General features: G+C 39.5%; 1 protein-coding gene across 1 annotated transcript; it reads left to right on the top strand.

Annotated features, from left to right (window-relative positions):
- The first annotated feature begins 3133 nt into the window (after positions 1 to 3133).
- On the top strand, positions 3134 to 9605 carry LOC133714076 (calcium-dependent protein kinase 1). The gene is made up of 8 exons (XM_062140129.1): positions 3134 to 3397; positions 3498 to 4563; positions 6063 to 6206; positions 6343 to 6495; positions 6809 to 6924; positions 7609 to 7776; positions 8041 to 8265; positions 9176 to 9605. Exons 2-8 carry the CDS (start codon positions 3768 to 3770, stop codon positions 9281 to 9283), a joined length of 1710 nt encoding a protein of 569 aa, XP_061996113.1. The 5' UTR covers positions 3134 to 3397; positions 3498 to 3767; the 3' UTR covers positions 9284 to 9605.
- Positions 9606 to 14899: the final 5294 nt, after the last annotated feature.

Raw genomic sequence — 14899 nt, 5'->3', positions numbered from 1 at the left:
GTTCCTTGGCAAAAATGAATTAAACCACATCATGGTCTTTGAGATTACAATTATCATTATACAACTATAACATTGTTCCAAAGTTATCCACAAGCAACTCCCAAGGGCAACTAGTGAGTTCATATGTGATGCCCCGGAAATTCGTATTTATTTTCCGAGGATTTTTCCGGAATTTAAATTGTGGTTATTGGACGGTTTCGTGGCTCGTGGATGGAGCGGAAGTGTTTCGGACGAATTTTTATTCGGAAAGTATGACTTTAGGGGGTTTGCAAAGGTTGACTTTTGATACGTTAAGATTCTCCGGAAATTTCCTTCACGAAAGTTGTAGAGCGCGTCGATACGAGTTCGTGTACATGTGGAACGCGGAAATCGGAGTTCGTATGAGAAAGTTATGGCCAGTGGAAGAAGTTTCCATTTTGGTATAAATAGGGAATTTCCGAAAATATTTTCATAATTCCTCATTTCTGTTTTTGGAAACTTTCTCTCTCTCTTTTCTCTCGGCTGCTACCTTCATAATCGAAGAAAACCGCCTGACCCGACCCGAACCCGGCAGACCCGACCCTGCTTTTCCGGCCAACTGCGGCGGTCTCCGGTGACGAAACTTTCCAGATGGGATCGCCTCCTCCGTCTGGTCGTCCCTGTGGTACTCTCTAACGTCGATTCTTACTGTGTGCGACAAAGAAAGGTGGTGCAGCCTAGTGTTTTCGGACCCGACCGGAAAACACAGTTCCGGCGACGTCAAGGCTTCAAGCTTCCATCTTTGGGTTCGTGGGAGGCTCCTTGATCGATCTATGGTGTTTGTTTCGATCGGTTTAAGTGAAAATCGGTTCAACTCAGTTGGGATTACTGTTCACGGCTTGTGAGGTACTTGGCGAAGTATTTGGACGGTTATTTTGTGGATTGGCTGCTTTGTTCTATATTGAAGACGCAGCGGGAGTTTCGAGGTGAGTAATCTCACAAGGTTCATTTTGGAACGGAACACCTTATCGTTTTGTGAGTTATTGATTTAACTGCAAACTATATGTTTTAGTGGGTTGTGGATTTATGAAAACAATATGCATGAATGATGCGTTTTATTGTTTTGGGTTGTGGCTTTTGGAAAACAAATGACTTGGAATTGTTGATTCGATTTGTTTTGAAAAGCGTTGAGATTTGTGTATGAAAACAATATGCATGAAATGATGCTTTTTATTGTTTTGTGGCTTTTCGGAAAACAATGATTATGGAAATGTCGATTTCGATTGTTTTGAAAAGCGTGAGATTTGTGTAATGTTTTTGAGTCCTGTGCGACTGTTTTAATGATTTGCTCCAAGGGACTGTGCGGCCCGAGGAACGAAGGTCTATGACCTTGGGCAGAATATCAGGTAATCACGTCTTTGGCCGGACGAGTGGTTACGTTCAGTTAGAGCTCTAGTCTGTCTGCCATCTAGGTAATTCATGGGGTAACGGGAATTGGTTATTGATAACTCATGACATTACGTGTTTTTAGGGAACAAAGTGTGAGTTGCTTCCTTATTAACGGTTTTTAAGGGGACAAGGTGTAAGTTGTTTTCCTTATTAACGACTTGGTACGAATTGGTACGATTGATAGAAATCAAGGTGTGAGTTGCTTTCTATGTTATTTTGATAGAATTCAAGGGTGAGTTGTTTTCTATGGTACGTTATGGTACGATTGATAGAAATCAAGGAGTGAGTTGCTTTCTATGTTATTTTGATAGAATTCAAGGTGTGAGTTGTTTTCTATGTTTCGTTTTAAAAGAAACCAAGGAGTGAGTTGCTTTCTTTTATTTCGATTTGAAGGAAAATAAAGTGTGAGTTGTTCTCCTTTATTTCGTGTTTTACGGGATTAAAGTGTGTTTGGTTTCTCGATTGAAACGTGACTTGTGCGGACTTTTATCCTGTGATTGGGTGTGAGTTGTTTTGAGAACAATGTTTAAACTGAGATTGTTTGTTTTAATGTAATCTCCTGAACTAAATTTCTATGCAGGGATTACTATGATTTTATCGATTGTTTTAATGTAATCTCCTGAACTAAGTTATATGCAGGGATTATTGCTTTTTGAATCGATTGCTTTAATGTAATCTCCTGAACTAAGTTATATGCAGGGATTACTGCTTTTTGGATTGTTGTTCTGATGTGATCTCCTGAACTAAGTTTCAATGCAGGGATTATTGATTTTACTTAATTCGATTTTTAAGTGTGGTTGTGGTTGTGATTTTGGTGTGAGTTGTTTCGAGTTACTCATACGGGCTTGCAAAAGCTTACCGGGTTTGTTGTGTGACAACCCGGTGCACCATTCTAACGGTGTAGGGGTTAATCCTGCAGGGTAGGATAATCGGGGCTGAAGCCGAGCTAGCTTGTTGGCAACAGAACAGGTAGGAAGCAAAATTGATTGGCCTTGCCATTGTTATGACTTCCGCTATGTAGTAAACTCTGAGGAGTTTTTGCGTTTTATCTTGTTGTAGACAATTTAATTCGTAAGCTTATGTAATTCTCTGTGGGCGGGTCAATATTGACATAGTGGGTTCAGTGCATCAATATGTATGTTGTATAAAGGGAAAAAATTTTCCAGGTATTTGGTATTGATGGCTGAACGTTCACGCATGTATAATTATGAGATTATATATCGATTTTTAATTGTGTTAAAAATCAGGGGCGTGACATCATAAATTAAAGTTAGTCAGATTTCAAAACTAGTTATTGAAACAGAATTAATTTTCTGTAGTTTAGAATCAGCCACAGTTAACATCATTCCTCTCATTAGTAGAACTATCACACCTATTTTGTTTTAATAGAAGGAAAAGAAAAAAAATTTAGTCTTTAATATAGGTCAGATTTCAGAATATTTACGTTATTTCACACCCACTTTGACTGACAAAGTGAGTTCTCTTAATAATAGCATAGAGATGGGTTGTTTTTATGAACCCAAGCGATGACCTTTACTGTATCCAAATTTACGGTTGACTTGACGTGATGAAAATAGGTGAACAACTGACACGACTCCAAGCGAAAAACCCGTCGAGATTGAAGTAGTAGCGGCGACAACGCGTTTACTTAAATTGCGTGCGTGGTCCGACACACACGCACAAACTTGTCCAACTAATATTTAACACCCAACCCATTCTCTCTCTCTTCGCTTTCTCGCCTGCTTCCTTTGGCTTCCGTAGACCCATTGTTTATTACTAGCCATTTTTCTCACTTTCTCTTTGTCTTGCTCACTTTGTTGTTTTCTGCTGCTGAATTGTTCAATCCTGATAGGTTTCTTTTCCGTGGACCTTTTCCTTCTCCTTCTTCTTCCCCCTCCTCTTGCTTAGTTTGGTTTGCTCGCTCATCTTCCGAGTTCCACTCACTCGCTTTGTGATCCAAACTCCAAACCCAACAAGATTCGATTCAGAGGTCAGTTTTCTTTCTTGCACTCATCACTTACTGATTGATTCTAGCTTTATTCGCCATTATTAGCTTCCGCTTATTCACCTTTTCTTCTTGTATCAAACAGAGTTCTATGTTGAATAGATGCAATCTTAATTGTTCAATCATGATTTGAGTTTGCTCAGCTCTACTTCACTTTCCCAGTTGTTAGTTCATCCAAGTTTTTGATCATCGATCTATATATAGTAAAACTTACACGGGTTTGACTCCAGTATATATATAGACAGAGAGAGAGAGAGAGATAGATCTTATTCATTTTGATAGTGCGGGAGCTTAGATCTTATTGGTATTAAGCAAGTGTACGTTGTTTGGGAGGAGGAACCAAGTGTTGGTTGATATGGGGAATACTTGTGTTGGACCCAGCATTTCCAAGAATGGCTTCTTCCAATCAGTTTCGGCTGCAATGTGGCGAACCCCTTTGCCTGATGACTCTCTTCATACTAGTGGAGGAGAAACTGTCAATGAGCAGCAGCCCAGGGAACCCGAGTCGCCTCTTCCGGTAGTACAAGACAAGCCCCCGCAACAAGTGATGACCATACCAAAACCTGAAACTGAGCCGAAACAACCCTCCAAACCCAGGAAGCCGCCGCAGATGAAGAGGGTCCCTAGTGCAGGGCTTCGTGCTGGTTCAGTGTTGCAAACAAAGACGGGAAAAATAAAGGAGTTTTATAGTTTTGGGAGGAAATTGGGACAGGGGCAGTTTGGAGTAACAACTCTGTGCGTGGAGAAGGCCACCGGGAAAGAGTACGCGTGCAAGTCGATTGCAAAAAGGAAGTTGATAACTGACGATGATGTGGAGGATGTGAGGAGGGAGATTCAGATAATGCATCATCTGGCAGGCCACCCTAATGTTATATCTATAAAGGGTGCTTATGAGGATGCTGTAGCAGTTCATGTTGTTATGGAATTATGTGCAGGAGGTGAGCTCTTTGATAGGATTATCCAGCGTGGCCATTATACAGAAAGAAAGGCAGCTGACCTCACTAGGACTATAGTCGGAGTTGTAGAAGCTTGCCATTCATTAGGAGTTATGCATCGAGACCTTAAGCCCGAGAATTTTCTTTTTGTCAGTCAGGAGGAGGATGCGCTTCTTAAAACTATTGATTTTGGATTATCTATTTTCTTGAAGCCAGGTAATTCTAAATCTTTCATAGTGCGGTTTTGGTATCATTACTATTTAACTCTTACCATTTATACCATTTCAGTTTTGATGCTCAAGGTTATATGTCTGTCACTCACCAGTCTTACAACATCGGTTGTGTTTGATATTCAATTACATTCTAATAAAAGGCTTTGGCTGGAGCTTTTCATTTGTTCTGTACCATTATGCTTTTGTAGCATGTCTCTGATGGAATCATTTCTAACATCCAAGCTTTGACCATAACCTCGTACGTAACTGGACCACCAAAGGCCATATTATATCTTGTATCGCTTTTGTTAAGGTGAATTAGAATTTTGAAGTGTCATTTTCGGCTTCAAAGGTTTAACTAAAAGACTTGATTCTGGATTCAAAACAGTCTGGTTCACCCTTTTTTTTTTTCCCGGACAATAGTCTGGTTTCACTTTTAACTGGCCTCAAATAGGTAGTTTATATGACAGGGGAATAGATCGAATATCGGAATTTTCTGTTTGACAAAATCTTGTGCACAGCTTATATTCACAAAATATTACAAAAGAAAAAGAGATTAATCACTATTACATAATTTTTAACTTACATTTCATGAATACAATTAATTTAATGAGAAAACAAGATTTCAGATCACATGTTTAAATATGATGGAGTGATCTTTTTGTGAATTTATCACTAGATGCAAGATGATAGGTCGTTATCATCAATCATAATACCAAAAGCTCCTTGGGACTCAGATTTTGAAAAGGAAATAAAGTCATATCAGAATACCAAAAAAGTGAAACTTTCTGAGGTTCCTAATTAACCTGAGCTAATTTTTCTCCATGAAGTGTCACTTCTTAAATTTTACTTAAAAATCCAAGAGTTGCAACTTTTATTCATCGCCATTCGCCAGCATCTTTTTGGTATGGACCTTTTTCGGTTTTCTATCACATTCGGTAGCATGTATACCTTGAGTTGAGACCAGGATGCCAAACTTGTGGTGCCAAGAATTAAGATTCATCATTTCATCCTTACTCATTAAAAGTTTCAACCATGAACTTTCGTAACTTTCTATTCAGCAGTTCGTCCTTTTTTGTAGTGCATGCTATGTAAGGGTTACTTGTTAACCATTTTGAGTGTTCTATATGTAATGACTAAACAAAAGCAGCAGTTGCATGTTAGTTGTTTCCTACAAATCGTCATATTAATGGATTTGGCTACAAGATTTTCTTTTCTTTCCTTGAAACTTAATCTTATACACTGTGGATAAGATGTGGGACTTATAACATATTTCATATGTAAACTTTCTCTTGGGGTTAACATATGGTGATTGCTGAAAATGAAAGTGTGAAATTTGATGATGGAAACTTTCTTTGCCCTATGTGGTGGTCTTAGAATACATTTAACAATATATTACTGAACTGCTGCTCCTAATTCACATATATTCATGTTTTGGATGTGCTTGTTTTCAGATAAGATTAAACAGATTTCAATAAAAAACTCATGATTGTCTATTTGCAGGAGAAAAGTTTACTGATGTGGTTGGGAGCCCATATTATGTCGCTCCAGAAGTCTTACGAAAGCGTTATGGTCCAGAAGCAGATGTTTGGAGCGCTGGAGTGATTCTTTATATTTTATTAAGTGGGGTACCTCCATTTTGGGCTGGTGGGTACTGTTGACTTGCTACTATATCTTTGATGTGTGATCTTGTTTTTGTGCTTTCTTTCCGCATCGTATGGATCTGATGGTTATTATAATAACTTTCCAAATTTTTCTCTTTTCTTCATTATGATTCCACAAGAAACGGAGCAAGGAATATTTGATCAGGTCTTGCATGGTGAGCTAGACTTTTCATCAGATCCCTGGCCTAGTATCTCTGACGGTGCCAAAGATTTAGTAAGGAGAATGCTTGTCCGAGACCCTAGAAAGCGGCTGACTGCACACGAAGTTTTGTGTGAGTCTTTTTTCTTGTTATGTTTTGTTTGTTTGTTTATTTATTCATTCATTCTTTTAGGATTGTTAATTATGAAATCTGATAATTTTTATGTTGGTCTAGCATATTAGATTAGTGAGGAATTTAGAACCTCTTTACTACAGAAGCACAGTAGTTGAAGTTGTATCTTGTGCTTTGAACTTCTAAGAAAGCCCGAGTAGATTGCTTCTGTAATTGACAGCTTTTTCAAGATGCATAAACTTAGCCTGATCAGAATTCGGTTTTAGTTATGGCATCATCTTTTCATTAATTAGGTGAGTTTCATTCCTTGCAGGCCACCCCTGGGTGCAAGTTGATGGTGTGGCTCCTGATAAGGCTCTTGATTCTGCAGTTCTAAGTCGCTTAAAGCAATTTTCAGCTATGAACAAGCTGAAGAAAATGGCTCTTAGGGTAAGTATCTGGACATGCCAGACACATTTGTTAGTGTGTGTTGGATCTCTACTGATAGATTATCTCAGCATTACATCACCCAAATTAAATTTCTTTAAATTTTTTTGCTGTGATCAAACAAAGAACGCAATGGCTTCAATAATAATCAACAGCTATATAGAGGATTTGGCAGGTTTTTGCTGACTTGTGCTAGAGTGAAGGCCCTGAACAATTTGGGTGTGTGTGTGACTTTCAAGATTCACAAAAAAAAAAAAAAAAAAAAAAAAAAAAAAAAAAAAAAAAAAAAAGCCCTCACCCAGACTTGTAATCCAATGGCTGAAACCATCCATAGTTTAGGTCATCCTTCAACAAGCATTCTTGCCAAAAATTAGTCAAATCAAAAGTTGTTTGGCCACTCGATTAGATGACCAAATGGTTTTTGATAGAGCTGATTATGTGAAGCATTATTCTTGTAAAGGAACACAAAAGATGTACGGCTCTTGTGATTGAGTTACGTTCCCAGTTGGTCGGGATGAGGGTGTCCTTACTTTTCATAAAAAGATAATGTCCTCTCATGAAGGACAGTCATTGTATATATATCCAGATATATAGATATAATAACCTAGGTTAGTTATTATATTTGGAATTTGTTTATCAAAGAATGATGATAGTTTCTTTGTTTTTATTTTTTTATTGTGTTGGCAGGTTATTGCTGAGAGCTTATCTGAAGAAGAAATAGCTGGCCTGAAAGAAATGTTCAAGATGATAGACACTGACAGCAGTGGCCAAATCACTTTTGAAGAACTTAAGGCTGGACTGAAAAAATTTGGAGCTACTCTGAAGGAGTCAGAAATTTATGATCTGATGCAAGCAGTATGTATCAGATATTGGAGTCTTCTCATCTATTATGATTCAATCGCCGTTGTATAAAGTCAAAAGTAGCAAAATTGTCATATAGGTGTTATAAATGGTTTATGTTAATATTAACGCTCGAGTAGAAGGAGCAAAACACAGGAAAATCATGGAGTTTTGTGTGTTTGGGCATCGCAATTGAGATGTGCATGCTAATCTTTCTTTTTCATTTTTTCCTTATTAGCTGGTGTAAGATCATTAAGTAGCCCATTCTCTGATTTGCAGGCAGATGTAGATAATAGCGGAACCATTGATTATGGGGAATTTGTTGCTGCAACATTGCATTTAAACAAAATTGAGAGAGAAGATCATCTGTTTGCAGCTTTCTCCTACTTTGATAAGGATGGAAGTGGCTACATTACTCAAGATGAGCTTCAACTAGCTTGTGAGGAGTTTGGCGTAGAGGATGTTCGCCTCGAAGAAATGATAAGAGAAGTCGATCAGGATAATGTGAGTAATTCTATTTTAATAATACAGCATTTATATCACATTAGGATGGTATGTAGTACGTTGACTAGTAATACTTGCACAGGGAAAATGTCTGACTTATAAAAAGACTTATTTCAGCAGTAATTTTTTTTTTACTAAACAGGCTTAGATATCTTAGAGTGAGGTATAAAGTGTATTGCCCAAACTTTAGTTATAAATTGAAATGACAGTTCCATGTTAGTTTCTTTTTGTTATATTCCAAATAGGGTGCTAAATGCACCAATTTAATAAATGTGACTACTTGAACAATGCTAATTTAATGGCTATGAAAGACATACTTGAAACTATTGACAGTATTTTGCTTGTATGATCTTCTAACTGCATGTTTGCTTTGCAAGAACGTAAAATTTGGCCCAGTTGATCTAAGTAACTAATTTCAGATAGTTAATGATTTCAATGTCCTGCAAAACCTGTTTCACTATCTCGCTTATTTGTCAGGAGTAGAGCATGCCAAGAATGTGTGGTTTCTTTGTTTTTAGATATAAGTGCTTTTTATTGTTGCTTTACTATATTTATAATTTATATTTACTGCATGACTAATGCTAAAAAGACCACATTTTCTTGTACTACATTCAAACCATGTGATGTGGAAGTTGATGTAGCAGCTAGCCATTGGACAATGCTAAAGGGGACCATGTTAGACCAATGTTTAAATGTCACGTCAACTGGCATATGATGTGGTTGGTTTGAATGTGATACAAGAAAATGTGATATGTGGCCTGTTGGCTGTTTGAAATAACCGACATCGGAGAAAAAAAAAAAAGTGATTTGTTTAGCATTTTCCTAGTGCATAGGGGATATTTTTAGTCAAAGCTAAACGTTCGATCTTGTCTACAATGTCAGATTTACACATGTTAATTTATTGTTGCAGGATGGACGCATAGATTACAACGAGTTTGTGGCTATGATGCAAAAAGGAAATTTTGTTGGCCCGGCCAAGAAGGGCCTGCAAAGTAGCTTCAGTATTAACTTCAGATAAGCATGGAATTGAGTTTGATATATAGCAAAGTGTTTTCAGCTTACTTTCTCATTGTTTTGAGTCTTTAAGATTGCATAGAAAGGTACTTAACTACTCATCCAAGTTGCAGCCAAGCATTTCCAGTCATGATCTCTGAATTTTATTGAATTCCATAGTGAAAGGATTTTGCAGCGGAAACAAAAGCCCTTTCTGTGTTGTATACAGTGAGAAGGAAAGTTTTGATGTACTATTCTATTGTATTACTTTTATTTTATATCAATGATCAGTATATCCATACCTTAAACACAGCTGCTCAAAGTAGGTGCAAGGGTTATGGTTTGTACCCCTAAATCTCCATTTTTAGCTGGTTTTCATATATATGTTTTGTTTCGGATGGAGAAGATAGAATGGCTGTTTTGCTGCGGAGTTAGTTTTGATGGCAAGCTCATGTGCAATGTGCTCACAGTAAAACTTTCTGCTGCCCTAGTTCGGTGATGTATTCTGTAAGACTAAAGGCGGTTACTATTCTTGAGATGGAGGAAGATAGTTTACTTGAAAGATTTAAGGCTGAAATTGATATGCTGCCGGTTATTGATACGGTGTCATTTTGGGTACAGGCTCATGGTGATCCAACAAGGGACGTTTATGAGGCCCTTGGTGAAAGAAGTTGTTGCTTTTCTTGCGTAATACAATTCCTTTGTATGAAGCGTGACGAGGATCAACAATGCCTTTGTACTGTACGGGCTAAGTTTGATCTCCATGGTTGCGGGTTTGGTGGTTGAGGTAGTGGAGGTTAGCTGATTCTTGGCAACGATACCAAGTCTCGGTTGTAATACTCATGAAATTTTCGAAATGAAATTAAATATACTGGATTTATTATTGAGATCTCAACTTTAAGGATTTGAGATAAACTATTGCTAGTGGCCTGGTGGTTTAGCGAGGAGGTTGGGAACGTTCCCTACCCACGTTCGACTCACGAAGCTGTCAAAGTGGTCAGACATTGTGCTGCAATGTTCAGTCTTTGGGCTTGAGGTCTAGGCAGTCTTTGGGATACCCTAACATTGTAACAAGAAAAAAAAAAAAAAGGATTAAATACTTGTTACTCCCTGTACTTTGTCCCGTAAAACAGTTCAGTCCAAAATTTTAAAATTAAACAGGTGTTGTAGAGAAACTGAAATTGAGAGGAAATTGTTGTATATTCTCATTGATAAATAGGGGCCTCTTTATATAGAGGATTACAATGCATATAATCTCAATCGTACAAGGAAAGTAATCGTACATTGAATAGGAATCTAGATCCTTCTAATTTAACCCTATTACCACTAGGTCAAGTAACCTAGAGTTTGGGCCAAACACAGAAAAGAGATTTCCGTAAACACTCCCCCTTGTGTTGCCCAAACGCTGTGCTTCTCTCGTTGCCTCGTTAAAAACCTTGCCGAGTAACAAAAACCCAGTGGGACAAAAATAACCTCGGTCGAAGGGGAAAAAGAGCACAACACACCCTTCACGTTTCGAGACCATACATGTAGACATCTCCCCCTGATGTCTGCATCTCCCCCTGATGACTACGGTCATGGGAGTTCGGGTAACTTCCGCAAACGATGCTACCAACATGTCTCTCGAAAGTGGAATTTAGGCAATGACTTAGTGAGCAAGTCTGCCACACTGTCCTCAGATTGAACCTAGTTCACTTTGATCTTGAGGAGAGTCTGTTGTTGCTGATTATGTTTGGCGTTGTCGCTTTTGATGTAGCCTTGCTTCATTTGTTCAAAACAAGCAGTATTATCCTAAATGCTCGTAGGCTCATTTGTGGTAGACTTCAAACCACAATTGTTCGAACATGCGTAACTATGGATCCAATCCATATTCATTCACGAATCACTTCATGAAGAGCAATGATCTCTGCATTGTTCGAAGATATAGCAACTAGGGTCAATTTCTGTAGACCTCCAAGATATCACGGTCTTTACCCATGGTGAACACTTAACCATTTTGGGAATGACCTTTGTGTGGGTCAGAGAGATACCCAACATCAGCTAAACCTTCCAAAACACATGTCATTTTGGGATGGGGATAGTGGACGCAGGCCAGTGTTGGCGGCGTTCCTGGTGTGTGGTGGGTCCGAATCCATCATTTCTCTATAGGGATAGAACAAGCCCATATCAATCGTACATCTCAAGTACTGAAAGATATCTTTTACACCAATCCAATGACGTCGCGTTGGCGCAGAGCTATACCTTAGCTAACAAGCTTACTACAAATGAGATGTCTGATCTTGTGCATTTAGCTTAGTACAATAATGCGCCTATTGTACTAAGTAAGGCACTTCTGCCTCTAGCACATCTTCGTCATCATCCTTTCGACGAAGAGGATCCTTTTCAGGATCAAGACTACGAACGATCATGGGGGTGCTTGAAGGTTTGACCTTGTCAAAATGCCTAAGCATCTATCAACACGATGCTCAAGTTCCAAACCGAGACATAATCGTGTTCTCCCAAAATCCTTCATCTCAAACTCGGATTTCAAGTGTTCAGCGGTTTCCCTTAACTCTTTAAGGGCTTCTAATGAAGATCATGTCCGACATGAACCGCGATAGAATCCGAAACTTGTTATGGAAACGCGTGGGCATATCCCTTCCCTAATCAAGTAGTCACTTTAGTGAGCGTTTCAACCTCTTTGTAAACGCGCTCCGTGGTCTAGAGCTACTTGACTTGGGTAAATGAAGTTCACCATGAACCTTCATGTATATTTCGTATCTAGATCCCTATAGAGATACGTAGTGCCACATTTGTAAGCTGCATGTTCAGTTATTCGGAAACTACCAAACTGACAGGGTAGTGGAGTGTAATGACATCCATTACGAGAGAATATGTCTCATCGTAGTCGATTCCAGGGCGTTTTATGAGAAGCCTTGCGCCATAAGGCGAGATTACCATCTCTTTTTCTCACTACGCTTTCTAACGAAGACCCATTAGTCAATAGGTTTTATGTCAGGAGGTGTTGGCATCACTAGCTCAGAAAACCTTCCTCTTCGTTAGAGAATCCATCTTAATCTGGATCGCATCTTTCCATTTAGGCCAAATCTCTCTACGTTGGCATTCATTCATCAACGGAGCGTGGTTCGATATCATCGGACTCAACAAACTCATGCACAACGAAATGCTTGACTACATCATCAATTATGATGGAGTTTTTATCCCACGTCTCATGTACACTAGTGTAAGTTTCATAGAGCTCTATATTCTCAGGAATAGGTTTTGACGTTGAGGCGTCCCCCAACGATAACCATAACCCGGAAGATACTCATGAGACAGATTTTGAGTGTCGAAGATCAAAGGATTGGAGTGTGCCAAAGTATCCTTCGAAACCCATGGGCCTCCCATGCATCCTAGCTGGGGCCATGGCCTGTAACGCCAGAGTGCCACTCTCTATGGCGTTGGCGCCATGCCTACCTCTGTGTAGGGTGGCGCTACGTCCTCTCGTAGGGACGTCCATCCTTGCAGGCATGTTTGCAGCATATTTGTGTGATCTCGTCACTTTAACAGGGATCGAGATGAGACATAGTGGGGACAGACTACGACAATTCCTATCGTTCCTGTTGAACATTCGTGTTCTTATCTCCCCCTAACGACGGGAAGACTGTCTCATCAAAGTGACATCCGCAAATCTAGCGGTAAGGAGATCGCCTAGCAAGGGCATTAAGTGGCGGACGATTGTTGGAGTCTCAAATCCAATTGAGTTGCCCATTCGTTTGTAAGGACCCATCATAGAGCGCTGTGGCGGCGCAATTGTCACATAAAGGCACAATCAAATATGCGTAAGTACGATACTTGTACCTAGTCACTAGCTGTAACGCCGAGGTAGATTGAGTGGCAGTAGGTCGTAGACGAATTAGCATAGCTGCATGCGACATTGCATCACCCTAAGCGAATATAAGGAGATTGGTGCGCATTACCAATGTCTTGACTACCATCGTAGTCGTTTCCGTGAGACCATTTGGGTGTGTACATGGGAATATGATGTCCAACATCAGTCCAATTGCAATAACCATCGAAAGTCTTCGATGTAAACTCTCTAGCATCGTCAAGTCCAATTGACGGAATAGGATGATCCGGGGAGTGAGCCCGTTGTCATATGATATTTTCTAGGAGTACTGTAGCATAAGCAGCATTACAAGTGGACAATGGCACAACACGTGACCAGCGTGTTTACGTGTCAACCAATCATCATGAGATATTTAAACGTCCGCAAGTTGGTTGAATCAGTCCACAGAATCCCTATGGATTCTATGTAAGAACATAATGAGTATTTTCATATCCTTTGCATAGGACGGTCTCAGTCCTAATTTTCCTAAGGAACGGGCTTTGTAAAACGAGCGAGAGCTTTAGAAGCAACCAATGAGAATTTTGGTTGGGTCTGAGCGTCTGAAATGCTATTTTGAAGCAAGTTGGTGATTGCATCATCACCATGATGGACGCCATCCATGGCGTTATGGATAGGGACTACGCCAGCCCTAAGCTGGTGGTGGACGGAGGCAGTGCCCTAGGCAGCAGCGTCGGTCACACTTAGTCCAGGAATCAACTTTTGATTCATGCTTCATTTCGCTCGAGAGAAAAGATGTCCATGTGAAGTCTTTCGTAGACGGATCATCAAATCATGACTAGGATGACCTATCCTGTCGTGACAAAGCCAATATGTGTCTAAATCCAAGAGATCTTCTCTCATAACTTTTATTGGATTAATAGCTCGAATAGTGACATAGAGTCCACTAGAGAGACACATAAACTTCTCTAAGATGCGCCTTTGTTCGCAATCATTAGAGGTATTGCAAAGGAACTCATTTCCGTTCTCTACATGCGTTTTCGCATGGGATCCGTTGGCTATTTATAGGTGCGATTGGCCCTAGGATCGTAGAGAGTTTCTGTGACAGTAATTAAGGTGCCATTTGGCAAGTGGAACTTGGGCTATTCCATGTCCTTGAATTAATACTGATGGCCCAGCCATCGTAGTCACAAAAGTCATATGCTCAGAATCAAAATGGAGTCATAATGAAAAGAACTCGAAATTTTATTCATAAGCTAACGGAGTTACATCATTGTCTCTTTGACCAAAGAAAATCTAATCCAAAATGCTAGCTAATGCAAAACAATGGTAGTCGTTTGACTTCTTTCGGTAACTCCAAAATAAATATGACCAGATGAGTAGAGAGATGTCGGTGGAGCAAAGCTCGCTTAAGTACCACTTATCTCAAAACCTTCCTAGACATCACACTCATTTTGGATGAGCCTATGTGAAGAAAAACTAAACCAGTAGCATTTACTACATAGTGTGGCAATTGCCTATTACATCTCTTGGAAAATAAAGACTTAAACAGAATTGGCGATCTATTGATCCCAGCCAAATTTGTAGTCTTCAACCTTTTACTCTAGATCATCTTCTTGATCTTCTTGTTCCACATAGTGAGCTTTTCTTGCTTCACAAGATGCTTTGTAGGCGGTGACAATTTCTTCACGAGCTCTACAAATGTGTGCCCAATGATCAGACACTCCACATCGAGAACATACATCTCTTTGCTCAAACTCCATTGATTGAGGCGCTTCGAAAGCGTCATTTAGATGGCTCTTAGTGTTGGTGGCG

Source organism: Rosa rugosa, chromosome 6, assembly GCF_958449725.1.
Source record: "Rosa rugosa chromosome 6, drRosRugo1.1, whole genome shotgun sequence".
Taxonomy (NCBI): domain Eukaryota; kingdom Viridiplantae; phylum Streptophyta; class Magnoliopsida; order Rosales; family Rosaceae; genus Rosa; species Rosa rugosa.
This window is presented reverse-complemented; position numbering and strand designations above follow the sequence as displayed.